General features: G+C 36.6%; 1 protein-coding gene across 3 annotated transcripts in view; it reads left to right on the top strand.

The window, feature by feature from the left end:
- LOC145981328 (S1 RNA-binding domain-containing protein 1) overlaps window positions 1–26,846 on the top strand; it is a 56,153-nt gene extending 29,307 nt beyond the window's left edge. For all 3 annotated transcript variants that reach the window (XM_083114534.1, XM_083114535.1, XM_083114537.1), the window contains 10 exons: window positions 491–671; window positions 2,162–2,305; window positions 7,436–7,589; window positions 9,415–9,614; window positions 16,384–16,573; window positions 17,458–17,628; window positions 20,660–20,782; window positions 21,635–21,720; window positions 22,798–22,968; window positions 26,372–26,846. In XM_083114534.1, coding sequence (XP_082970660.1) covers window positions 491–671; window positions 2,162–2,305; window positions 7,436–7,589; window positions 9,415–9,614; window positions 16,384–16,573; window positions 17,458–17,628; window positions 20,660–20,782; window positions 21,635–21,720; window positions 22,798–22,968; window positions 26,372–26,562 — 1,611 coding nt within the window. In that variant the 3' untranslated portion in view covers window positions 26,563–26,846. The remainder of the gene's footprint in view (window positions 1–490; window positions 672–2,161; window positions 2,306–7,435; window positions 7,590–9,414; window positions 9,615–16,383; window positions 16,574–17,457; window positions 17,629–20,659; window positions 20,783–21,634; window positions 21,721–22,797; window positions 22,969–26,371) is intronic.
- Window positions 26,847–26,980: the final 134 nt, after the last annotated feature.

Genomic DNA, 26,980 nt, shown 5'->3' with positions numbered 1-26,980 from the left:
CGGCGTGGAATGCTGTCAGCCGGTGTTGTACTGATTCGTGACAATGCAGGGCCACATGCTGTGGCTCAAATTCAAGATTTGATCGAATCTTTTGGCTGGGAGGTATTTGATCATCCGCCATACAGTCCAGACCTTGTGCCTAGTGGCTACCACCTCTTTCGCCATCTGAAGACCTTCCTGGGCAGCAAGCGTTTAGGCACTGATGAATTGAAAACGACTGTGAGTAACTGGCTGCCATGAGATGCGGCAGAGTTCTATGAGGAGGGTATCCAAAAACTCATAGTTTGTTAGGATATGATAAATGTTTAAACCGGTAAGGAAATTATGTAGAAAAATAGAGAAGTGTATGTAAATTCAGGAAATAAATGCTTTTTTTAAAAACATTTACTTACTTCGTTTTTATTGCATTACTTAAAAAATAGACCTCGTATTTTATTTTTTGTGTGTTTTCAGCACTAATTATTTATAATAGCTTTTGTTTTATTTTCAGGTACTAGCCATTAATAGAGGAGAAAAGCAGAAGATTCTTTCGGTGAAATTGAACATTCCTGATTGGTTGTTTCATAAGCTGCAGTCCTTTTGTTGTAGCCAGTTTTTGAACAAAGGCCACGGATACCCTCATAGAACCGCAATGATCAGGAATAGCATTAAGGATGCATATGAGAGACTCCGTAAGTTAAGATAAATGTAGTGAATTTGGACGTAAAGGAACTTAGTCAAATATTATTAAGTTGGATTTTTGGTTTCCACAACATACATTCCTGTGTATATAGAGGCTGTTCAGCGTATATTTGACCAAACGTGATTCCTTCCCTCTGCACTCAGAATGAACTTGCCCAACCTTGGTCGGGCATGTTTGTCAGTGTGTGTGTGCAGGCGAAACTTCACAGAATGGCCATGCAAGAGAATCCACCAACCCAAAGACAGATGGCGAATCATCTAAATATATCTTTGGAAACTGTTAACTGCACCTTGCACCTGCATACTGGTGGTGGCTTGTGTGCACGGCCGTGTTCTCGTCCCCTTTGTTGGAGAACCGAACGCTGGGGCCATGCAATCCTTATACTTGCCAATCACATTCTTGAATAAAGTCAAACTAACGTCACAATCCTCGCTCTTACACTACTTCCTGATCATTGACACACTGAACTTGCATCATAAAGGGCTACAACATAACCTTCCCAAAAGCGACTCAGTTTTGGCAGCATTTTCGGCCAAGCGAGAAAACTCAAACATTTGGAAAAGTTTTACAACGTACTCCTCCCAAGAGCGGCTCAGTTTGGGCGGGATTTTTGGCCCAGTGAGAAAAAACAACCACTCTTTTACAGCTCACACACCACACTGACAAACATGCCCGACCAAGGTTGGGCGAGTTCATTCTGAGCAGGGGGTGGGGGGGGAAGGAATCGCATTTGGTCAAACATACGCTGAACAGCCTCTGTAGTTCATAATACCCATTGTTGAGGTTTCATTTTCACATGGCTTTTCAATATTTTTGTGGACCATAAGCTGTTTCATATAGCTAGTTCAGTTAGATGTAAAACATAACTAAACACCAAAATAACAATGCTTTTGCAAGGTTCCCAGTGATCCGGAAAAGTCAGGGAAATCCACCTACAAGTCAAAAAGTCAAGGAATTCTGAAAGTACCTAAAAAAACTATACAAGTCAGGAATTCTCATTGCCACTATGAAAATAACTCTTGTTCTTAAACCAGCTTCTTGATTGGAGATATTCTACATAAAGGTGTTTTATAGTTGTCTTTTACTCTGAACAATGGCAATTAAATTTTATTGTCTTGAATAGCAGGTGCAGTTTTAACATTTAACATTTTGTTAAAGGATTAAAATTTCAGATTTCCTACATTTTCGAAAATAGGAAGGTTTGTAGAATATTTCCTGGAGGTTCCAAATGCCATAGGGGTCATTAAATCAACCAATTTTAAAATGATTGATTGCAAGACCATTTTAGAATAATTTCATTTTTAGTACATAGCTTTGTACTTGTTTCAAGATATCAAAACCAATGTTTAAAAAAATATATCAGTTTTTAATTGTTTCATCAGGATAAATAGTTATTATCCAGTGGTGTATTTTCTTCTTTCTGTGGTAAGCTTATCCAGTTGGAGCCCTATTATGTGATGCTTCCTTTATCTGTTCCAGTCCAGCCTTTGATTGTGAGGCAAGTTAGAGCTGAACTGACCCAGGTAGCAGAAAGAGCTGCGGTGGAGGTGTTTGCTTCCAATTTGAAGAACTTACTCTTGGTGCCTCCACTTCGAGGGAGAGTTGTGATGGGTATTGATCCAGGTGAGCATGGAAAGCATTTGTTACTATTTTTACGATATCAGTAGTTCGATGTTGGTTCAATTTTAGTATTTTATAAAATATAATGAAAAGACCAAAGATAAGGCATAATTTGCACCGCATGTCATCATTTCATGAAATAGCTGAAGTCCAAGTAGGAATTGTTGCTTTACATGATTTGGACACATGTTCTCAGGTTGCCAGCCCGGTTAAATCATCGTTAGCTTCCAACGTTTCGAACATATACATTGTTATCATCAGGGAACGAAGTTCAGATGAGACAATCTATGTGTTCTAAATGTTGGATGCTAACGCTGATTTAACCTGGCTGGTAACCCGAGCACACTTGGTTGAAACTAAGGTCTAGTTTAAGCATGTACGAGGCACATTCGGAAGTCATTTACAATAGTGGTGTTGTAGGAATACAATACATTAGGAGAGTGGGCATTAAAACTTACAGGAAGGGAGGGAGAAGCATCTTAAGAATAGCGAAGAATGCAAACAAGAAAAAGGAAAATAGAGAAGAGGAAGGGATTATCTACAAAGTGAAATGTAAGGTATGTCAGAATGTGTACATAGGAGAAACGAAAAAGAGGCTGAAAGACTGGTTGAAACAACATAGGGATGATGTACGACTTAAGAGAGAGAGAAATGCGATATTTAAACACACGAGAGAAACAGGACATGACATAGAGTGGGATGAGGCTAAGCAGATAGGAAGGGAGAAGAGAATACTAGTGAGAAAATGGAAGGAGTCCAAGGAAATAGAGAAGAAAGGTGAAGAAGACACAATGAACTGGAATGGGGGACTGAAGTTAAACAAAGAATGGAAGAAGGTGTTAGAAAGAGTGGAAAGGACATGAGAGAATGAGGAGAGAAGAATGAAGGAAAAAGAGTGTGAGATAAAGAGTCCAACTTAATTCTATATGGAATTTAATATGTTTAGCATTTTAGGTGAAAGTACAGTTGAGAAGGGAAAGCCACCTGCTAGAATGTTCCAGAACAAGTTTCTAATAGTCTGGAGGGGAGTAATGTTTGTGTATATATAAATCGTCCTCTTTTTGTATCTTGTTACATTTGTACTTGGTGCAGAGTCTGAAGAAGACCTTGCTAGAAGGTTGAAATGTTATGTTTAGTTTGTTTATAATAAAATAAATTACTGCCTTGGTCAGCATATTGAATTTTTATATCATGGAAACAAGGCTTAATGGTGTTATAATACATTCTGTTGGCTGCCCGCTTGTAGAGAGATGAGTTGATACTAATATGCCTGCATATGTTGTATGGCAGGTGTTACCAGAGTGTGTACCGAGAATATGGCATTTGTCTCTTGTCAAGTAAAGAGAACACGTTGACAAGTTGGAAGGCAACTATCATGAACAAAGATGGGCTGCCTGGTTTTTGTCGAAGAAAGGTATCAAAAGTGCAGAAATGTAACTGCTGTGTGTGGTCAGGATGCTCCTGCACAGAAGACTGTGTACAACCACGTGAAAGTGTGTGCCAGCAGCATGAAAACTGCACACAAGAATGTGAGTACTGGTCAACAGTCCAAATTCTCAGGAACATTGAAATTGTGTGTGAATTGTTTATGACTGATAGATGCTTAACGTTTGATGAACTGGAGTATGAGACAGGCCTCGGCACCCCTGCACACTGGGTTCCATGGGACGAGATGCAGGCTGAGGACAAAAGGGTGGAAGACTGCCATCGGCTACTGGATATGCATATAAAAGATCCAGATTTTCTTGAGAAGCTGCTGACAAGTCATGGTGTCACTACCACACACCAGAGAAGAAATGCCAATCTATGTAATGGAAACACCCAGGAAGTTCCCGGCCCAAGAAGTATAATGCTGATCTAACAGCAGGCAGCTATCCATGAGTGGTGACATAGTACCTCCAAAGAATGGTTCCATGATGCCATTATGAAATTGCGTTGAGAGACCACAATTATAAATCATTTTCGAACACCCCTTGTGTTTACTTTATTTAAGTTACTCAAGCTTTCACTGCATCATATGGCTTCTTCGGTAGTTAAGGCAAGAATGGGAAAAGTTTAAACCATGCAAAAGGTAAGTAGGTTAAAGAGATTAAGAAAGGAAATACAAATTGCAGAGTGCCCTGTCACTTGCTTTCTACTCCTTCAACTCAGTTTGCCAGCCTGAGGCAAAAGTCTGTGCACTTACAGACAATGTCGTATTTCTTTTCTCAATGTTTTGACAATGAACATGATGAATTTCACGAGAGAATTTTAGCAGACCCAGATGAAAAAGATGATCAAACCATTAGATGATGAAAGAACACACTGTTTATAAGTGCACAGAACCTTTACCTTCTACAGAGTTTCCACTGATCTTAAAATGTTTAAAAACTTGGGAATGGAAGGGAAATTGACTTATGAGTTGACAATGTCAGAATTTTGTAAAAGCATTTTAGAGAATGAAAGAAATTTTTGCTTTTTCATGAATCTTCCTCTTGGTGGATGAAATTCCATTAAGATGAAATAAAGTATCCATGATCTCGATTGTGAACCTCAATGAATAATTGAATATAAGGAATCAGTACGCAAAATTTATGAAAGTGGAAGACCTTAAAACCAACTTGCAAGTAAACTGTACATAAAGAGAGTTGAGGCTCTTCTCTTTGATGCAGCAGTTTCCTTAATATGAAGTAAGTGGCAGGAACATTAAAAATACAAGTGAAAGTGAATTGGTATTTTTCTTAATTCATATGCTATGTGATTTGCATGTCTTCCAAAGACCGTGACTCATGGTAATTCCTATTTAGTCCTGTACAATGTTATTGCCTTGTAATTATTAAAGGGGTATTCATTTATGTAATAAGAGAAACATGTGGAATTGTGCTTGACCTACATTAACTAGTCAGAAATCTCATTAAGACTGATTTCCATCAGCTTTATATAGGCTACTACACATGTTTCAGTGAACAATGTGTTATGCAAAATTCAGTCAAACATATTTTAAACATTGTTGGTACTCTGTAACATAGACGTACCATGATACATGCATGTACAGTTTATAAGAGAACAACAAGAGCTTATTTTATGTTGTTTTTCTGCTACTTTTGGCTAATCATGAAGATAAAGATGAGTGATAATATGATTACATTGATGAAGGGACACTTGCAAAGAACACCGATGCCCAGGCCAGGATTCGAACCTGGGACCCTGGCATCGTAGCACACTGTGCTAGCCATTCTGCCACAGAAGTCAGGGGAATCATAACTATGTTATCCTTGTAGTGTATCATGGAATCAAAAGTTAATGTATGAACTTTTTTTTATTGCAGTACATAGTAAGTTTTAAGAGACATGTGTGCATTCTTATGTCTTGCTCATAATTTAATTTTACATGTTCTTGATTTATTGAGAATGCATAAGTGTGAGGTAGATGGTTCCATCATGTTAATAAGATCTAGATTTTTGTGTCATCTTGAAACCATTTACTCATGGTAAAAGTTTGCTTTTGTTCCAATGTGTATTATTGATCTTTCAAGTAAAGTGAAGGTGTATGTCAGTAAAATTTAGTAGTGCTAATATGTTGGGGTTCTTAGCCAGAACTAAGGTTATATTACTTTGAAACTGATTATCGTAAATATGCATAAATCTGACTACATGTTATGGTGAATATGTCTACATTAAGACATACATAAATATAAGAAATAAATTTGATGCCCAGTAATTCACCTGATAATGTATAGTCACATTTTCCATAAAGCACCTGAATACACCTTCTGTTTGTAGTCTTATTTTTATCTCCTGTCACTAGATGTTACTGAAATGATTCCATATTTTATTGACTGTTGTATCCAAAAGATTTCCAGATTCATTATCAATTTAGTTATTTCTTGTATTTTTATAATTTTAATTCATTCTTAAACGTTTCTTTCTATTTGATTATTAGTGCTATCAAGGATATATTCAGAAATAACATTTTAGAGGGTCCAGTATGTATGTTACAATTATATTATTGTTTTCCTTGGTAAATATACATTCCATATATATTTGTAACATCTTTCAGTATTTGAAATAAGACAAAATAAATTGATTATGTATTATGCACTTACGACAATAGGAACTCTTGTATTTGAAACACTGGTTTACCAGAGACCCAGGTACGAATCCTGGTCGAATCTGAATTTTTTACTTAAATTTCTCCATAGTACATCTCCTGTGAGTGACAAATCAAATGTCATACTAGGAGAAACTAGACACTGTCAGCATCACCAGTCTTTCAAAGGAACTGAACTTGTTGTGGGAGCACTGACACAGAGGATTCCACCCAGAGGAAGCAAAAAGCAGGCAAGACTAGAGCTGGCTCAGTAGCTAAGCTGGCAGAGCAGTGGCACGGTATTCCAGAGACGCAGGTTCGAGTCCTGTTAGAGGTTGCATTTTTGCTAGATTTTGTGCGGAACATTTATCTTCAAAATGTTTCGAAATTCTTTTTATCATAAATATTTTCAGTTCTTCATAGTGCTCGCTTCAGAGGATGGAAAAAACCTACCCTGCTTGTCAGTGGATGTTGATTTATGACACTTGTAATAGTCATGTTTTGTTCACAGGTTTTCAGTGCATGTTGATTTGCAACACTTTCCTTGTCATGTTGTGTTCACAGGTTTTCAATACACATTGATTTGTCGCACTTTTATAAGAGTCATGTTTTGTTCACTAGTTTTCAGTACACGTTGATTTGTAACACTTTTCTGAAAAACATGTTTTGTTCACAGGTTTTCAGTGCATGTTGATTTGCAACACTTTCCTTGTCATGTTGTGTTCACAGGTTTTCAATACACATTGATTTGTCGCACTTTTATAAGAGTCATGTTTTGTTCACTAGTTTTCAGTACACGTTGATTTGTAACACTTTTCTGAAAAACATGTTTTGTTCACAGGTTTTCAGTGCATGTTGATTTGCAACACTTTCCTTAACGTCATGTTGTGTTCACAGGTTTTCAATACACATTGATTTGTCGCACTTTTATAAGAGTCATATTTTATTCACTGGTTTTCAGTACACGTTGATTTGTAACACTTTTCTGAAAAACATGTTTTGTTCACAGGTTTTCAGTGCATGTTAATTGCTGACACTTTTATGAAAGTAATTTTTTGTTCACAGGCTTTCGAAATGGCTGTAAAGTATCTATCACGTCAGCCACAGGTGATGTTCTCTACACAGATGTTATTTACCCTCATCAAGGTGGAGACAGACAAAGGCCACCACATTCAGATTCTAATGCACAAAAGCTGAGGAATGCGTTAACGAAGTTCAGGTAATTAAGAAACATGCAGTGGAACGTCGATTTTACTTTTTTCAGGGGACCAAGCTGAAAAGATTTAAAATACGGGAAGACATAAAATCGAGGAAAATTTATTAACATTTCACTATGTTGGGACCATCAAGATTGAATTTATACAGGGTGTATCATAAGTAAAAGCACAAACTGACATAGTTGAAAGTACATGATAATAGAAGCAATAAAGTTTCAGTAAACATGGGTCTGCAAACAAGTTGTTTTCGAGATAATTGCGAATGTGAGGTTACAAGCTCCCACTGAATTCATTGTTTATAACGTCATCCTAGTTGGTAAAATGCTAATAATACAGTAAGAAAAGTCTTTGAAGATCTCATTGCTTTTATTGAACATTCTACTTACTTTAACAAACGTTAGTCTGTTACATGTTACAATTACTGGACACTCGTACCTGTTAAAGGAGGTGTTCAAAGTGTCGTCCTTGCATCTGGATGCAATACTGTACGCGATTCCGCATTGAGTTTTGAATTCTTTCGAACACCCCCGGTTTTTTTCAGAATTGGTCACAAATATGTACAATTCTCTGTACTGATTGTTTCTATCGTGTTTGATTACAACGCCACCTCTCAGAAATGTTCTGTTTTGTAAACAAAGAGCAAACCTCGGAACGCGCAAGGAGCAAAGCACTCGGTGTTTACAAAATGCAATCAGTGACGGCTTCTAACCACACATTTGCACACATTATTAGCATTTTACCAACTAGGACGATGCTTACAAACAATGAAGTCAGTGGCGGCTTGTAACCACACATTTGCAACTCAAAAACTGCTCGTTTGCAGACCCATGTTTACGGAGACTTTTTTGCTTCTATTATCGTGTACAGTAAAACCTCGTTAATCCGGATTAATGGGGGGATAAGTTGACCGGTTTAACGAAAGTCCAGATTAACTGAAATAACCTAAATGAACAGTAGAAAGTTCATTAAAACTCCATTTATAGTAACAATACAGGTTTATTATGATGTATTTAAAGGGCATAGGCCTAAATACACTATACTGTACAGTAAAATGTAAAGTAATATTACAATGAAGTACGTACATACACGATACCCATATTATTATGATGTGCGGCGATTGTTGACTTCTAGCCACATTTAAAACCTTGCATTCTGCTTTTTTTTTTTGTGCCTTTTGCCTCTCCGGATTAAGCGAAGTCCGGCTTATCGGGATTCGGGATAACGAGGATCCCTGGATTTCTTCGTGTGGAGGTATGTTAAGGACAAGGTGTATTCTATCAAAGTGACAATTGTGGAACAGCTTCGTCAGAGGATTAGAGCTGCTATTGAGACAGTTACGCCACAGATGCTACAGGCTACCTGGTGTGAAATCGAGTATCGATTAGACATCCTCCGTGCCACTCGTGGTGCACATGTAGAAATGTTGTGATTGCACAAACAAAACTTCATAACTATGTGTATCCATTGTTGTATTAATCTTCTTTATGCATCAAATACATGTCATATTACAGACAGTGCAAATTAGGGTGTTTCGTTTCGGACACCCTGTATTTCAGTTACCAAGAGCTGCAGTTGTACTGTTGGTAGGGTGTCTGACTGCAACATGGGAGACCCACGTTCGATTTTAGGGGCCAATTTTTCCAGTAATATCCCTGCATGGGGGTAAAAGTGGCCAGAGGATTCTGTAGGAGTATCTGAATATCAGTGTTTTTTCTTTATTTTTTTATTTTTTCCCGTACAACCTTGAATCATGTGGTGTAATATCATTTCACACTATATCTCTTTTGCGCACATTATCTGAACCGTTGATTAAATTTTCTCTTCTAGGTGTAGTACAATAGCCTTGGGAAATGGCACAGCTTGTAGGCAGACTGAGTCTTATTTGAGTTCCCTGATTCAAGCCAAGTTCTTTGAACCATTAGATGTAGTGTATGCAATTGTCAGTGAGCAGGGGGCCTCCATTTACTCTTGCGGAACGGAGGCAAAGAAGGAGTTTCCCGATATGGACACCAATCTCATAAGTGCAGGTTTGTATTTGGAAAAGCGATATTTTGTTTCAACATTTCTGCATGTTTATCGGCAGGAAGTTGGCTGGTTTTCAAATTTCACAGTATCAGTTTTTAAAATAGAAGATACTGTAATTGTATGGATGATTGATGTAACATATAAATGCCTGACACAAAATACCTATTTGATAAAAAAAAGTATGTATGTATTGACCTTAGGGCTGATCTGGTATTGATAACAGATTCTGGCTGAAACTTTTTCCAAAGTGCGCAAGAATTACGGGGGATAGATTTTTTGATTCAATAATTATCTCACTTTTTTGTTCCTTTTTTTGGGAAATTCAATACATTGCTCAGTTTAATGTTCAGAAGTTTAATAAGGAAGGAACCAAACAAAGCATCTTTGAAGCATTTTTTTGAAAGAAGCATCTTGCTTTTTAATGTTTTAACAAGAGAAGTGACATTTCTTAGTGTTTTTGTTAACCCACTTGTTTCTTACAAGTATGAAAGTTTCAGAATAACAACTTTGGTTCCAGGAAATCTGGTAAATCCTTTCTTCTGGAACAGAGACACGTAGTAAAAAGTGACAAGTGACTTAGAAAAGGTTAATAGGAAAGTGGGAAAGAATGTAGCCAGGAAAATGATTCTGGTGTTGAAGAAAAATGAAGGGTTTTAGTTCAGTATGTTCAATTGCTGAAATTTCTGGAGAAAAGATTTCAAGCGGTGATGTGCTCAATGTTCAAGTCTTTGTTAAGAGAAAACCAGGAGTTGCTTTGCTTTGACTGCATACGTATTTTGTTAGCAGTTCATGGCAATGCGGACTAGTAAAATGAACATGTATGTTATACTAAAAGAACATTTTGAAAATTTTATAGGAAACTGTTTGCTGTTTTTAGGGCATTGTTGTATACTTTATAGAGCACTAGCTGATTACCTGGCATTGCCCGGGTATTTAAATGTCATCGTGAATGTCACCAATTAGCTTAGAGACTCCGAAAACTATGGATTCGACACTAATGTAGGTCATTTTTGACATTTGATTTTTCACCCCCCCCCCCCCTGCCGATAGGTGATGAACTTGGAGTTGAACGACATTGGATTCCACACTATCGGTCATTTTCGATTATTTTTACATGCCACCCCCACCCCTAGGGGTACCAGGGGTGTCTTACCCCCACAGTATTTCTTTCCAGATTGCAAGTGATATGTGTACCAAGTTTCTTTGAAATCGCTCCAGGGGTTCAAAAGTTACCCCAGAACAAACACACACACACACATCCATTCTTATATATTAGAATTTTCTGGTATTTTATTGTGCATTAAGAAACTAGGCCTAGAGATTATGAATATGATATAATTCTGATGAAAAACACCTTATACATATTCTGAAATACAGTAGACTCTCGATTATCCGAGCTAATTGGGACCGAGACTACCTCGGATACGGAAAAACTCAGATAATATGGAGATAATGTGCTAATAGGTCGTAAATGACGAAACAACTCTTAAAACTGTATAGTAATTATTTATTACTAGTACAACATAAATGAGAAGATTACTTTTTCAAAAAGTCTTTCATAGTTTTTTGGACTAACCTCTTTCCTCTCTTTGACGCTATGATGTAACGCCAACACTGTAGGGAGAGTAGATGTAACGAACACGTGCAGTGCAGACGGTGACTTGACTCCAACTTACTAGTAAACAAACAGGGGGTGCGTTATGAAGCATGATGTTTTCCAACCACTCCCTCAGTTAATCGGGACTGGGTTAATCACGAGTCTACTGTATTGTAGGGATGTGCCGAAGCCGATTACAAATGTATGAAAATCAGCATCGCAATTGGCAAAAATCCGATATTTAAACCGGTACAGATTATACTAGAGTTTTACCGTCTAATAAGTAGGGAACGGAAGTTTAGGTAAATAAATGTTTTTTCTGCGATAAGACAGAGACCCTCGTTTTTGCCAAAATTCTGATCATAGCCTTATATGTCAACTCAGCAAATTTTATTTTACATAAAAACACATATTTTCCAGTTTTCCGTATGTAAATACATATTTTGCGAATTTTTATTTTACATACATAAAATCGCTCATTGACTTCAGCTACCTCGAAATTCTCCAAGGAAAAATGTTTATTATCCGCACCTCTTTCATATCGAGAGTGCTAGGTTTGTTTTGTCTTTGAACAAGCTCGCTGGCAGACTTTTGGCGCCTCGTCTACGATCCTACTGGGGGAAAATATTACCCAGATGAGGCAGACGCACAACGTAATGCAGAGCTTCGAGAGTGTTTCTGCTTTTGTCATGTTCTGATTCGGTGCTTGTGCAGCAGTAGGTGTTTTCTCGTACGATATGCCAAAAGTTAAGGCAAGTGTTTCATCTCGTTTGCAACAGTTCTGTAAAGAATATAAGGATGTGTTTTCAACTGATGGCAAAGTGTTATTTTGCCAACCGTGTGGTAAATCTATCACAGCTGACCAACGTTCGCAAATTACGCAGCATTTAGGTAGCAACAAGCATGTTGTTGCTTCTTCACGTTTGAGCGGCAGACAGGCACTTATCGGGCAACAAACTCCATCTACTTCTGGGGAACCGTCGAAATTGTCCGCGTTTTCAATGGACTTGTGCAGAGCTTTTGTGTCCGCAGATATTCCACTGTTCAAATTAAAGAACCCTGATTTACGAAACTTTCTCTCGAAATATACGAACTTCGAACCGCCTGACGAATCAACGTTGCGAAAAACGTATCTGCACAGGTGTTACGAGCAAACCTTACAACATATTCGCTAACAATGTGCGAATCAAAATATTTGGGTATGTATTGACGAAACTACAGACTCCACCGGTAGAAAAGTGGGAAATGTGATTGTGGGAGTGCTACATAATGACGTAAATGTCTCAACGATAAATTATTTGCTAGTGTGTAGAGAGCTAGCTGGGGCTACACATGTAACGATAGCAAGGCTTTTTAACGAAGCAATGCAGCTATTGTGGCCGGAAGGCATAAAATTTGACAATGTTCTTCTCCTAGTGACAGATGCTGCAGCTTACATGAAAAAAGCTGCAGTAGGCCTTGCCGTTAGCTACCCCAAAATGGTGCACGTTACATGTGTGGCTCATGCGTTGCATAGAATATGTGAAAAGATAAGAGCTCTTTATCCCAACGTCGATAAACTGGTTTCAAATGGGAAGAAAGTTTTTATCAAGTCGCCTAGAAGAATAGACATTTTTAAACAAAGATGTCCTGAGGTTCCCCTTCCCCCTACACCTGTAGTTACGTGGTGGGGCACTTGGTTGGATGCAGCTGTATATTATGCCCAGAACTTTGAAAATTTTGTATCTGTTGTAAACGATCTCGACAAAGAAGACGCATCGTTTATAGAAATTCTGCAAGAACTGTTGAAGGATCCCTCCTTAAAAGTCGAATTGACATACATCTCAACAAACCTATCCTTTCTCTCTAATTCCATACGAAAGCTTGAATCGTCCGCGAACACTTTGGCATCTTTCGTGGGTGAAGTCCGTATAGTAGAAACGAAACTGGAAGAACTCACTGGATCTAACTCACAAGTGCTAATGTCTAAATGTACGGAAATTTTTGGGAAAAACCAAGGTTTTCAAACTTTGTGCCAAATTGCACGTGTTTTGGAAGGTTAAGTAGAGGAAGAAGAAGCTTTGGAAAACTTCAGCGTTAGTGACATTTCGTGCTTCAAATATGCAAGAATTGTTTCTTGTGACGTGGAGCGATCTTTCTCACAATATAAGATGCTGTTTAGAGATAATCGCCACAGATTTACAATGGAGAATTTGGAGAAAACTATGGTGATTCACTGCAACTCTTCCAAAAAATAGCTCGCTAAGAGGTAAGCATTTAGAAACTGATTTTAGGTGTTTAAAATGCATGTAATATTTTGTTTTTGTTACCAAATGTTTTTCATTTTTATCACATATTTTCCTGTTTTTATCACATATTTTCAACATTTATGACACATAAAAAATAAATATTTCTGAGTTTTTTAGCACATAAAGTTCCGTTCCCTACTAATAAGTTTTATATTCTAGTTTTGTAAGATTTATTGAAAATTTGGTTATGATTCGTCATTATTGTAGAGTTTCTGTAATAAAATTATTGGAAACTCTCATTCAGAGGATCAACCTAACTATACATCGGAAATAAAACAGTATATTGCTGAACCAGGATCTGCTGTTGTATTGGAAATTCAAAAATGAGTATTCAAACCTGAAGCAAGTGCTGAGAAAATACTTGAGCATACCTGCTGCATCAGTATTCAGTGATTGAGTGTTCAGAGTTGCGATAAGATCTCGTGTTTCTGAAGTTGAATCTGGCAGAACAGGAATTGATTTTGCATCTCAAAGAACTGCTTGTGTACTAATGTTAAATCTCTACGTTCATATAACCTTTTGTAGATGCAAATGTACATTCACATCTCTTGTGAATATATATGTATATACATATGATATGCAATAGAAATGTACATACAGAATTTGTTTTGGTCATGCAGAAAATAACATCCCATTCCTGTTTAATAATCTTTATGTATTGGAATTGGTTAAATATCGGCATCGGTTCCAAAAATTATCGGTGAATACATCGGCATCGTCACATCCCTACTGTATTGTGAATTTTTACAATTTCCAAATTTCATTATTGGTGGAAATCTATAAGAATATCTGCAGTGTCACGCATGGTTTTGTAAAATATGTCTGAATTCACAGTTATTTTCGGAGCATAATGTGTGGCCTTCAGGTAAAGCACCCAATTGTCTACCTCACTTCTACGTAGTACACCCCCTGTAACCAGTGGCGGCAATCAGGGGGCTGAAGGAGGCCCCCCCACACTTTTTGCCACTTTTGCCCCCGCACTATACTAAACCTTATCTAAAAAGGGAAATATACTGTCTTTGCCCCCCCCCCCCCAACCGTTTTGGAACCAAATCGCCGCCACTGTCTGTAACTGCAGGCCAGCGAAGCTCTGGTGCCTGGACCCAAGGCCAGGATAATCCTTTGTGGGTTTGTGCTATCATGCGTTTGTCCTTCTATATGATGCATACCCATTTACAGCCTCAGCTTTTAACCTGGGTAAGAAGATTATTTTAGTCCTCAAGAGACAGTATAGTTGTAGTTCTTGTTAAGTGGTGAATGAATGAATTAGTTTTTAAAAATTTAGTATGGAAGTTTTTAACAGATAAATTTTGTTTTCTGGGTAGGAGCCTGTCCTCAATTTTGTTTCAGTTGAGGCTCATCCCTGTATGGGCGAAAGTAGCCCATGTGCTGGCATGCCCATAATAAAAAATCAATCAATGAGTCACAATTTTTGTCCTGTCATTGGGTTTGCAGGACTGCCGTAAGGATCCAATCTTGAGCTTTTCTGAATATTTTCATTCTTAATCCACATTTGATAGATTGTTAATCAATGGACTGAACTCAAAACAATCTGCCATTTGTGACTGGTGGCAGATAAGAACACTCCATGTTATTGTTAAGTGGCCTTAGAGTGTATTTAGGTGTTGCTAGCGAACTCTATCGTTAGATGTAAGAAATATACATGACGTCAGGTGTGCTCTGATTAGGGTGAACATAATATTTTGATCCCAAATCAGGACATCTGAAGGAGATCTACCCCCCCCCTCCCTATTTTCCTGAAAAATCAGTTAGGCCTAATTATAAAATTATTGTTGTTTATTAAAGGTTGAATCGCAAAAATGATACATCAGAAACAATAAATGAAATACAATCTCACACTGTCAAAAGGTATTAATTATTATAATTGCGGTATGACTTACATAGCGTTTCTCGTCCTCTCTGATCAACCTTTGTGCTGAAGTTGAGTAATGCCAGAAGTATTTATCAGAAGAACCAATCTTCTTCAGAGCATCTTTATTCTCCATCAATCCTTCATTAATCTCCCCGAAAACCTTACCCCACATATTAAGACAAACAACTCTAGATTTTTCTTTTGAGTTTGCGTCAAAACAGGAACTACATGCTTACTTTGCTCTATAAATAATGGAACCCATACAAGACAATGCATCTTTTTAGCATGAAATGTATCGCAAATTTAGACAATTTAGACTTGGTTTTTCAAGATAACTCATAGACTTTTATAAAACGGGACAAATAGTGGCTTTTTAATAATCTGAATGGGATGACCGGGACACGACTCGGAAACGGGACTGTCCCGGTCAAAACAGAATGTATGGTCACCATAGCTCTGATTGGTGACATAGAAGTCACGTCCACTTAAGTTCTGGGTAGCACGCCGAACACATTACACTGCTCAAGTACACATCAATTTCTGTTAGTGTCAAACACATTTCATAGTTATTGCATGTTCACACATGCCTTAAATTTGTTATTGAGTTTGTTAGGTACATTTGGTAAAACCATTAAAAGTGAAGATGATGTTGGTTGTGTTTGTGTATTAAGGTTGAAGCATGTAAGTGTATAATTAAACTGTAGAATGGTTTAAAGGAACTTTGTTAGATTTAATGGATTATGAAATGTTTGTTATCACCAGACAATGAATAAACTTCAGGTGAGAATATTTATGTGTTTAATTGAAAGAAATGCTGGTAGTAATTTTAAAATTTTCATTTACAATGAACATCCTCGAGACGTCCGTTTCCACTGCGAGTTCACATCAGTCTCGATTCTGCACGGGAGTGTTTCCTTCAAGGAATCAAGGGTGGTGACACAGTGTGTCACTAAAATCTGTAAACAAATAAAAATTATATTTTCTGAAAAGTGAGTATTTTTGTTTCTCTTTAGTGTCTCTAGCGAGGCGGCTGCAAGACCCCCTTGCCGAGCTAGTGAAAGTGGAGCCTCGCCACTTGGGAGTTGGCATGTATCAGCACGACGTTCCTGATAACCTCCTTCGATCCACGCTTGATGAGGTAGTGGTGGAATGTGTCAGTTTTGTTGGGGTCGACTTGAATACTGCATCAGAGTGTGTACTAAGGTACGGACATACTAACAAGAGGATAATAATATATTAGTGCATGATAATATGAACGTCAAACTTACACATGGATCTTTCACTGTCAAGTAACCCCTTTTTGTAATAATAATAATAATATGAACACACCATGACCTGAATACCTTAGACAATGAACACAGCAAGTTACAAAATTATTGGGTATAAGTAAGAAAAAAGTGTGTGTAAAAGTCAGGGAATGTTATAAAAACATTCAAAATCCTTGAAATTTGATGTTTTGTGCTTGCCAATTTGAGACTGAAAGATACATTTCAAAATGTTCTCATATGGTTCTTGATTGTATATATTTTGAGTAAATAAATTTTTGTATTTCAATCATGTATTTTCAACAATGTATAAACTTCATTCATTTGATTATCATTCAGATTTGAAGATTTAATACTAATTTATACATTAGTATGTTACAGCATTATAAAATGGTCTGGAAAATTATTTGAAAATGCATGTAAATCTTGGAAAAGTTAAGAATTTGGTTTCCTAAATAAAGTGAGAACTTTGATAATTAACTATATAATTAAGTATTATTACTACAGACACAAGAAGGGCAGATACTTATGAATTCCAGTACCTGTGAATTCGATTGCATGAGGCAAGTAATGAAATTCTTAAGTTCTGCATTCCAAACCGATTATAGTATCCTGTCTCTGTAATATATCCTTCTTATATCTGTACTGTAATATTTAATAATCATTCAACTAAGTAAGCTTCATACTTTTTTTTAATATTTAATTATAAAGTTAATCATAGATGTGAATTGAACATTGAACTTACTTTTGATTTAAATGGAACGATAGAATTTTAGAGTTCCTAAATGAAAACACATATTTTTTCCATTTCTTTTTATTTAGGAGAATAGCAGGTTTGAATGCAACAAGAGCACAAAACATTATTGCCTGGCGAACATCAAATGGCCCGTTCAGAAGCAGGGACCAGCTGAAATCTGTGAAAGGAGTTGGAGTGAAAACATATGAACAGTGTGCTGGTTTCGTAAGAATACTTCCAGAAACCAGTGATCCAAAGTGAGTGTAGAGTGGTCACAAAAGGGCCTCCCCTTTATTTTCAACGCTATGAAGATTATGGTTGAATGCTTGATGTGGACACATACCTTATGGTTTAAGAGTCCAGAACATCAGTATGGAGACCATCATTTTCGCAGCACAGCTGAAATTTGCGCCATGTTCTGGAAGATGTTTTTGCAGAGATTAATACGGGATCACATATGTGAAGGCATCTTCCACGGCTGCTCGTTACTCTTGTGTTGTCAACGGTTATTTCTATGGCGGAGTGGTTAGCACATCGCGCTACAATGTTCGAATCCCGGCCTGGGCATGGATGTTTGTGAATGTCCATTCATCATATCACTCATTCCCATCTTCGCAAATTAGCCAAAAGTGGCACAAAAAGCAAAGTAAAAATAAAGCAAATCAATCAGTCAGTGGTTATTTCTGACTCTGTCATTGATGATGAGCCTCCAGAGGTGAGGTCAGGACTTCTTGTAGTTGGGTAATCTTCAGAACCTCGTCCAATCCACTTCCCGGGAAAGCTCTTTAGTTAATGACACACTTGAAACGCAAAGTGTTCGAAGGTAGTTAAAAACCTGTAATAACTATGATTATGGAAGTTATTCACTAATGGTAAACTGATTTATAATTACATTATATTTGTCTTTAAACAGTTTCAAATTAATATTTCATAATATCTTACTGTACATATGTATGTACACTAATTATATTAACAATTACAATACTATTTTTCATTATGTACTTACAGATTTTAAATTTCAAATTATATATGAAAATTATATTATTTATATATTTATTATTATTATTATTAGGATTATTCTTTCAGTAATGTGCTGTATTTTTATTATTTTTTTGAAAATTCATACAAGTTACTGCCAGTACTTTCCAGCAGGGTTGTTAAATGTCCAGGAATTTTAAATAAATTCAATTCCGGTCCAGAAGAGAAATTCAGCAAGCATAAATGGGTTCTGAACCGTAAAGAACATTTTTATCTGTAAGGTATTTCAATTCGGTCCAGGAACCTTTTTTCCAGATGAATTTAAATACGGTGCGGGAACTTTTTTCCAGACTCAGTTTAAATAGGGTTCAAGTTCGGCATTGAAATGAACTTTAATCAAATACGGACCTGACGATAAACAATTATCCACTTGTGAGCATGAAAGACTAATCCAGGTGCTGGCTATCTCGAGAATCTAAGGAACAAGCCGTGCTTAACGGTAGAAATGGGTGAAATGCAAATGCCGCAGTCACGTTACCCCTATCCATGTAGCCCCATTCTCTCATGCATGTTCCTTCCCTTGGTTATATAGCAGCACTGCCCGTCCCTGTTCTGATAACTGCAGCCTCACGTTACCTCATCGATGGCTCCTATTTCCTGTGGGTCCTGGATCGGATGCCGGAGCAACACATGACGGGTTTGTTTGAACTTAATGTGACATAATAATAATATAGTCCATTGTATTATGTAACTCTTCGACAAGGGAGTTTTTGAACTTGGCCCACGAGAGAACAGCAGCGTTATGATTTATTCCCCTGAGCTACGGTTTCTACAACCTCAGTGTGACATTTTAATGTAAAACGTACTCACGGACATTTTTAGAAGGCAACTTTTAATCGATCAACTCTGGTCTAGGAATTGTAAATAAATTCAATCCCGGACTGGGAGAGAAAATCAGCAAACGTAAATGAGTTCTAGACAGTGTAGAACCTTTTCATATTTAAAGCATTTCATTTTGGTCCAGAAACCTCTTTTCCGGATCAATTTCAATATGGTCCAAGAACCTTTTATCGAGATGCATTTAAATTCGGTCCAGGAACCTTTTTTTCCAGAATGAATTTAAATTCGGTCCAGGAACCTTTTTTTCCAGAATGAATTTAAATTCGGTCCAGGAACCTTTTTTTCCAGAATGAATTTAAATTCGGTCCAGGAACCTTTTTTTCCAGAATGAATTTAAATTCGGTCCAGGAACCTTTTTTCCCAGAATGAATTTAAATTCGGTCCAGGAACCTTTTTTTCCAGAATGAATTTAAATTCGGTCCAGGAACCTTTTTTTCCAGAATGAATTTAAATTCGGTCCAGGAACCTTTTTTTCCAGAATGAATTTAAATTCGGTCCAGGAACCTTTTTTTCCAGAATGAATTTAAATTCGGTCCAGGAACCTTTTTTCCCAGAATGAATTTAAATTCGGTCCAGGAACCTTTTTTTCCAGAATGAATTTAAATTCGGTCCAGGAACCTTTTTTTCCAGAATGAATTTAAATTCGGTCCAGGAACCTTTTTTTCCAGAATGAATTTAAATTCGGTCCAGGAACCTTTTTTTCCAGAATGAATTTAAATTCGGTCCAGGAACCTTTTTTCCCAGAATGAATTTAAATTCGGTCCAGGAACCTTTTTTCCAGAATGAATTTAAATTCGGTCCAGGAACCTTTTTTTCCAGAATGAATTTAAATTCGGTCCAGGAACCTTTTTTCCCAGAATGAATTTAAATTCGGTCCAGGAACCTTTTTTTCCAGAATGAATTTAAATTCGGTCCGGGAACCTTTTTTGAGGAACAATTAAAATATGGTGCAGGAGTCTTTTTTCAATTAAACAATATGCAACTTGGACCGAATTTAAATTGTGAGAGAAAAAAGATTTCGGTCTTGCAGCGGAACCCAATAGAATTTTTAGCTTCCTGGACCTTTAACAACCCTGCTTTCCAGTTGTTTTTAACATAATGAATACTGATGCAGTTGTTCTGAAGATATGAATAAAATAAAATTATTGTACATGAAGCATACAAGACCTTTCAGTTTCACACCTAATGTCAATATGATAGAAATTCTTGAATAGAATTGAAGTATATTTGACAAATTGTTGTACGGGTACACCTTCTTAATGAGTTCGTAATTTTTTCCCCACTTTATAAAATGAAAGATTAGATTTGAAAATGATGTAACAGTTTGTTCATTTTTGTTCAAGATTTTCTATATTTTACATTGTACTGAATTCAAGCTCATGTGTGTTTTTTCCTTTTTTTTACATGAAGTGCTGCTAATTCTGAACCAGACAATTCTACGGAAGTGAAAAAGAAAAAAATGAAATTGGATGCTTATTATAATCCTCTTGATGCAACGTGGATTCATCCAGAATCGTACACAGAAGCAAAAAAGTAAGTCAAGTTTAATTAACATTTCTCTAAAAAAAAAAAAAAAAAAAAAGACAATGAAAGAAATTTTCTCAAGGAATTAAGGGATCCCTATCAAACAACATGAATATATAGCCCCAAAATTTGTAAGTGAAATGGCACAGTGTGCTAAATTGTCGAACTTCAAACTTGCCACTGAAGTTTCTGGATTCAAGAAACTTGTCACTTCAATGTGAAACCTATATCATATGTTACTTGTTGCTTTCTACTTGTCACCTGTCACTTTGGTCTGAAAGCTCCCATAAATGGTTGACCATGTAACAAAATTTATTTTTGGGTTCTGCTGATTTGTATCCAACAATAACAAGAGCATTAGATTTTATATCCTGGCCACGCGACCACACTGGTGTGTGTGGGGGTTCCCTTGACCCAAAAATCCTGGAAAATTTAAGGGAATTAACGTAAGAGAATATTAGTCATGGAAAAAACAGGGAATTTCTAAAAATGTTTAAAAGCTTGGAAAAATAAAGCTTTTTTAGTGTGTATATTTGTGTTTGTGCTTGTCAGGATTGGGAAATGTATTTCACATTTTCCTTCCAACTTTCTTTTTCTATGGGTTTTTTTAATAGAATATTCTTGTGGGTTATTTTTCATTAATTTTTCAACAACGGAATTAACTTCATTTGTTTGATTAATCTGAAAAGTTGAAGACATAACATTTATTGGTACATTATAGAGTGATTTGGATAGTTTGGTGATTTTTTCTTGCAAAATGAGTGGGAATTCCATGTGTACGTAATTAATTTTAATTCAGGGAAATTCTTTATTATTTATTTACCTGTTGCTTCTATTCACTTCACTACAATTTCTTTTCAGGTTTATTTCAAAATGTGGTGTTAGCTTACAAGACCTAGGAAAACCTCATTTTATAGAGAAAGTTAAACAAGTAGTGGCCACAACAGGTAAAAGCCTAATTATTCAATCTTACACTTTTGCATTATTGTTGTCAGTACTGCCATGGAAATGAATTGTACGATTTGTTGTATGCACGTGTTTACATTGGTGGTTGAAATTGAAAGGTACATAAATTGCTTAATGCATATTATTTGTTTAATGTAGAAAAAGTGGGATTCATTTACAGGTTTAGAGATACAGAGACAGGATGTACAATTGGTAGTTGATAGTAATTAATAGCAATTAGCATGTTGGAATTAGTAAACATTTACAATTGATAGATGTGATGTGTAATACATAGAGCCCGGATTTATAAGCACAATCAAACAGTAAAATAAGCAAGTTAATAAGCACAAAAAATGAAAAAAATAAGCACCAAAATAAGCATAAACAAATACAGGAAAATCTGAAAAAATATTTGTTTATTAGATCTCTTATCATATTCAAAGCTGTTACAGTATGTAAGGAAGGTCATTCTGAGATTTTCTTGTGTGAAGCTCCTGTGTCTGTCAGTGAAGAATGATTTGTATAGTGAAAATGTTCTTTCCACGTAGCCAGGCATCACAGGTGCATGTGAAAAACACCACAGTTCTTCTTCGGTGAATTCCTCTTCAATGTCTGTTTCTTCACCAGAAATCCCTCTATAAATTGGACACAGTGTTTTGTAATCGAGAGTTTTCAGTAATACCTGACTCAGCTTGTTGGATGCAATTTTATCATGGCATGACGTGGACCTACGAGGAAAAGAGGCCGGGAAATTCCCGTGCGGCTATTTAGAAGCACTGATTTCATCATCCCAATGCCATTGTGTGATTGAAATAGTATTGAAATATGACAGCTTTGGGTAAAATATGCTATTTTAAATCAAAATCATAAAATAAGCAAGCATAACAGTTTCCTGCAGAAATAAGCATTTATAAGCACTTTCAACCTTAGTTAAATAGCTCATCAAGGTATGTAATATGAAGTATAACCTTTCTTCTTACCATGATAAGTCTGGAAAAGAATATGCATTTCGCTTAAAAATCTGGGCTCTAGTAATACATGTTTGTATGAATGTTTACAATTTACTGAACATCTTTTAGGTCTTTCGTCATTGGCTTCACAACTGAACATTGCAGAACCTCTCATGAAGCTTATTAGTGATGGCCTTCAGCAACCACCAGGACATGATTATCGATCAGAATTTCAACAGCCTCTTTTCCGTCGTGGCGTCACATCTTTGCAAGACTTGAGGTGTGGGGCACAGCTTACAGGTAAGATGTTCTTAAGGTAAAATTTGTGGAGTATTCTGTATAATTTTTAGGAAGCGTTCAAACAAAAGTGACATGTGGCATAGGGGTTTCACACCAGTGACTTCACACTGAAATGACATGTGAAATGGGTGTTGCACACCAAAGTGATAAGTAACACAACCATGAACTTGATACTCCAGAATAGACTCTTCCCCCTCCCAACTTCCAGGCTGTAAAGAGCATAATACCTAACCTACAGACTGGGGCAAAATGATGCATGTTCTAGGAAAAATGGCCCAGTCCAAGTGACACGTTGTGACTTGTGCAGCGTGTCATATCACACTGATGCAAGAGGTTGCATTTATTCCTGAAGGTTGTTTTCAGGAACAAGGGGTGACACTTTCCAAAGATACTCAAATGTCAACCTCACTTCCACATAGCACACCCCAGTTACTGCAGTCTTGCAGGCCAACAAGCATGTGGACCTATGGCTAGTATAGGGTTTTGTGTTTTCCTGTGTTTTGTCCTTATGTGTGCTGAGCATCCTTTTAGAGCCTCAGCTTTTAACTAGATTTTAGTTTGCAGTGTTGATTTTGGTTATGGTAAGGAGCCAGTCTCCATATAGTGTGATGGGGCAAATAACCCAGGTGTTGATGCATCCAAAAAATTTATTTCAATCATTTTCAGGAACCAGTGTTGCTTGTCACTTTGGTCTGAGAGCTTCCACATTGCCAAAGCTTAGTGTCCAACTCCCGGGTCAAGTAATCCATTGTTTGATTCCCAGTAGGAGAAAATATTATACATACACAGCTACCTAACCAACCTCTGATGTTACTACAACTTCCACAAAATTTATCTTCTGTGTACGTTGGTTATCAGTATGGCTAGGATTCTGATGCAAATGCATCTTTTTTTTTTTTTTTGTAAGGCAGAAACATTGCATAAGTAAATAGAAATGTGTTTTACACGTAAGTCAATTAATTGGGATGCCTTTGTTAGGGCATTTTTTGCATTTTTTTACCCTTTTTGGAGTAAAGGTCATTTTTTAAACTTTTTAAACCGTTGAAGTAATTTTTTGGCCTTCTAGAAGTCATATTATGCATTTTTCTACATTTTGGTGAAAGAAGGGGCATTTTACATGCAAATGTAACCCTTTGAAGGAGAGAGGTTCCCGACTCTTGTCTCATTGCCTTCGGCGCAGTCCAGAACGACTGTGTTTGAAGAAACAAAGAAATTCTGTGCAGTATTGTTGATACAAGCTGTTGTGTAACAATTCAGCTCAAACAATGTGATTTCCCCCTCTATCAGTAAATACATTGTTGCCAGATGGATTGATTGATTGATTTTGATTGATTTAGTTTATTTTACTTCGCGTTTTGTGCCTCTTGGCTAATTTGCGAAGATGGGGATGAGTGATGAAATGATGAAATTGATGAATGGACATTCACAAACAACCAAGCCTGACCGGGATTCGAACCCGGGACCCTTGGCATCGCAGCGCGATGTGCTAACCACTCGGCCACAGGGTCAGGCTTGCCAGATGGATTATTGTCAAAAAAAACAAGGGTACAAAGTTTTGTGCTCTGTATCGGACATTTTGTCAGGGAAGCAATTTGCACTCTATAGAATTAAAAGTAACTTAACAGCAAGTGATATTGTTCATTTCAAGTACGCTCCTCTTGTGTCGGTGAAACTCGAGAGAAGTTTTTCCGTGTACAAGGCTCTCGTGTCCAACAACCGACAATCATTCACTTTTGAAATTTTGCATATGATTTTCATTGTGTACTGCAACTCAGTACTTTAAGTGTAAAAGTGACAAAAAGTGAACTTTCTTACTTGTACTACTATACGCAATGAACATGTATAGATACTGTAACGTTAATTTGTAATTTGAATTTCTCTTGGTAGTTTATAAATTTGTTTTACAAATCTTTCAGAATTTTTAGGTCATTTTTCTAAATTTATAGAGCATTTTCTTGCATGTGTTAGGTCATAAATGCATTTTTTAAAGGTCATTTTTTGGCAATTTTAAGGTCATCAAAATCCTAGCCCAAGTTATCAGGTTGCCTATGGATGTGTGCCAAAATGCTGTTTCAGTTATGTTAATGTACTTTAGTAATATCAATTACAATGTTACATCAGTCTATTGCTGTAAGTTTCCAATTTGTATACAATAGAATTAAATTCTAGTACAGTGGACTCTGTAATTTAAACTCCAAGGAGCCGGCCTCTGAGGCAGAGTGGTTAGCACACTGTGCTACAGCACCAGGATTCCCGGGTTCGAATCCTGGCCTGGGCATGGGTGTTATTTGTGTGTGTGTGTTCATCATATCATCACTCATCCTCATCTTTGCAATTAGCCAAAAGTGGCAGAAATGTGAAGTAAAATAAGCCAAATCAATCAATAAATAATCAAACTCCAAAGGGACATGAAAAAAATTTGCGTAATCCAAAATTCAAATTAACAAACACATCACGTCATTAACCCCTTAGTAATATTTTTAACTAGCTACTGCTTCAGCACAATTCATCCGAGTATCATCGTTCATACGTCTTTCTCTTCAGAATAGAACAGGCTTTCAGATGGTACCACACACATGTGTACATCAAGTATAAGGAAAGGGAAATTTGGGATAATTCGGGAAATTTCCCTCCGAAAAATCCCTTTTGGTAACTTTGGGGTCCTCTGGACCGGCCCTGGATATAGGTACCTGATTATAATCTACCCTGAGAAATACTATGGTCTATACATAATGCGTTCGCCAAGTTTCATTGCAATAGGTATGATGGATGAGGGAAAAAAATATTTCGCAATCCTGTTTGACAATACTATTAGAAACTCACAAACCAAAAATAAATCACCAACAGTTCAAATAACGCAACACCAAAAAAAATCTACATAAAGCAACTGACTAAACGCGGCACACAAACAAACTCAAGTTTGAACTTTGTCAGCATAACACAAAAACAGTTTACTTTCCTCGGAACTACTACTTCTTCTTCTTCTTTGTCGGCACTGAAAATCGGGACTAAATAAAAGGAATTTGTTTCTTCAATAGCAAAACATCTGTTTCACCAACAAAAAACGTATTATTCCTTTCAACACAGGTTACTTCAGTCAGAGATGTTATTACGCCCAACACAGAATAAGCTATAGTAACCAAGGGCATAATATTACGCCGAACACAGGTTAAAGATGATTATATGGGGAATAAACTTCTGTTCGAATTACGTAGTACTTTGAATTATTCAAGTTCGAATTGCAGAGAGTAAACTGTACTAGTATATCTTATATTAATTATATCGTTTCTTTTGTTATTGACTGATTGAATTGCTTTGTTTTACTTCGCTTTTCTGCCACTTTGGCTAATTGTGAATATATTCTTTTGCTATTGTAATTTGACATTATTATTATTATTATTAGGACGAGTTCAAAATGTGACCCATTTTGGAGCATTCGTGGACATTGGTGTTGGTGCTGATGGCTTGCTTCATACCAGTCGCCTAAAACAACAACGCCTGCAATTAGGAGACAAAGTCGAAGTGAAGATCATCTCGGTTGAAGTTGAAAGGAAGCGCATAGGTTTGGATTTGGTGAAAGTATTAGCAGATTAAAACAGCTGAATTGCGGCATATCATGCATACAAGACTGTAAGAACTGCATTTTAGTTTTCTATTTATTTTTGTTGTGATTAATGTGAAGGTTCTTGCATTAAGGCAATTGAACTGTGATGCTTAATTTTATAACTTATTGACTGAGGAAAATAACATGCCATTCCCAATTATTGTTTCTGGAGATGTAAAGAGCTCATTGTTTAATGTTTTGATAATGTTTTCGATGTACATTCTTAAAAGTAATATATTTTGTGCTCGCATTTTTTTGTAATAAATATATATTGTTGAAATGAACCATTTTCTTTTACATGTGTTTGTGTAATATTGTTGGTATTGGTTCAAAGTACAGGGAAGCTGGAAAGTAACTTCTTATTGAAAAATGCTTATAACTTATTGTAAATAGCACCGCATTTAACTG

The sequence above is a fragment of the Lepisma saccharinum genome, chromosome 29, assembly GCF_977018435.1.
Source record: "Lepisma saccharinum chromosome 29, izLepSacc3.1, whole genome shotgun sequence".
NCBI lineage: Eukaryota > Metazoa > Arthropoda > Insecta > Zygentoma > Lepismatidae > Lepisma > Lepisma saccharinum.
The sequence above is the reverse complement of the archived record's forward strand: the minus strand, read 5'-3'. Positions and strand labels throughout refer to the sequence as shown.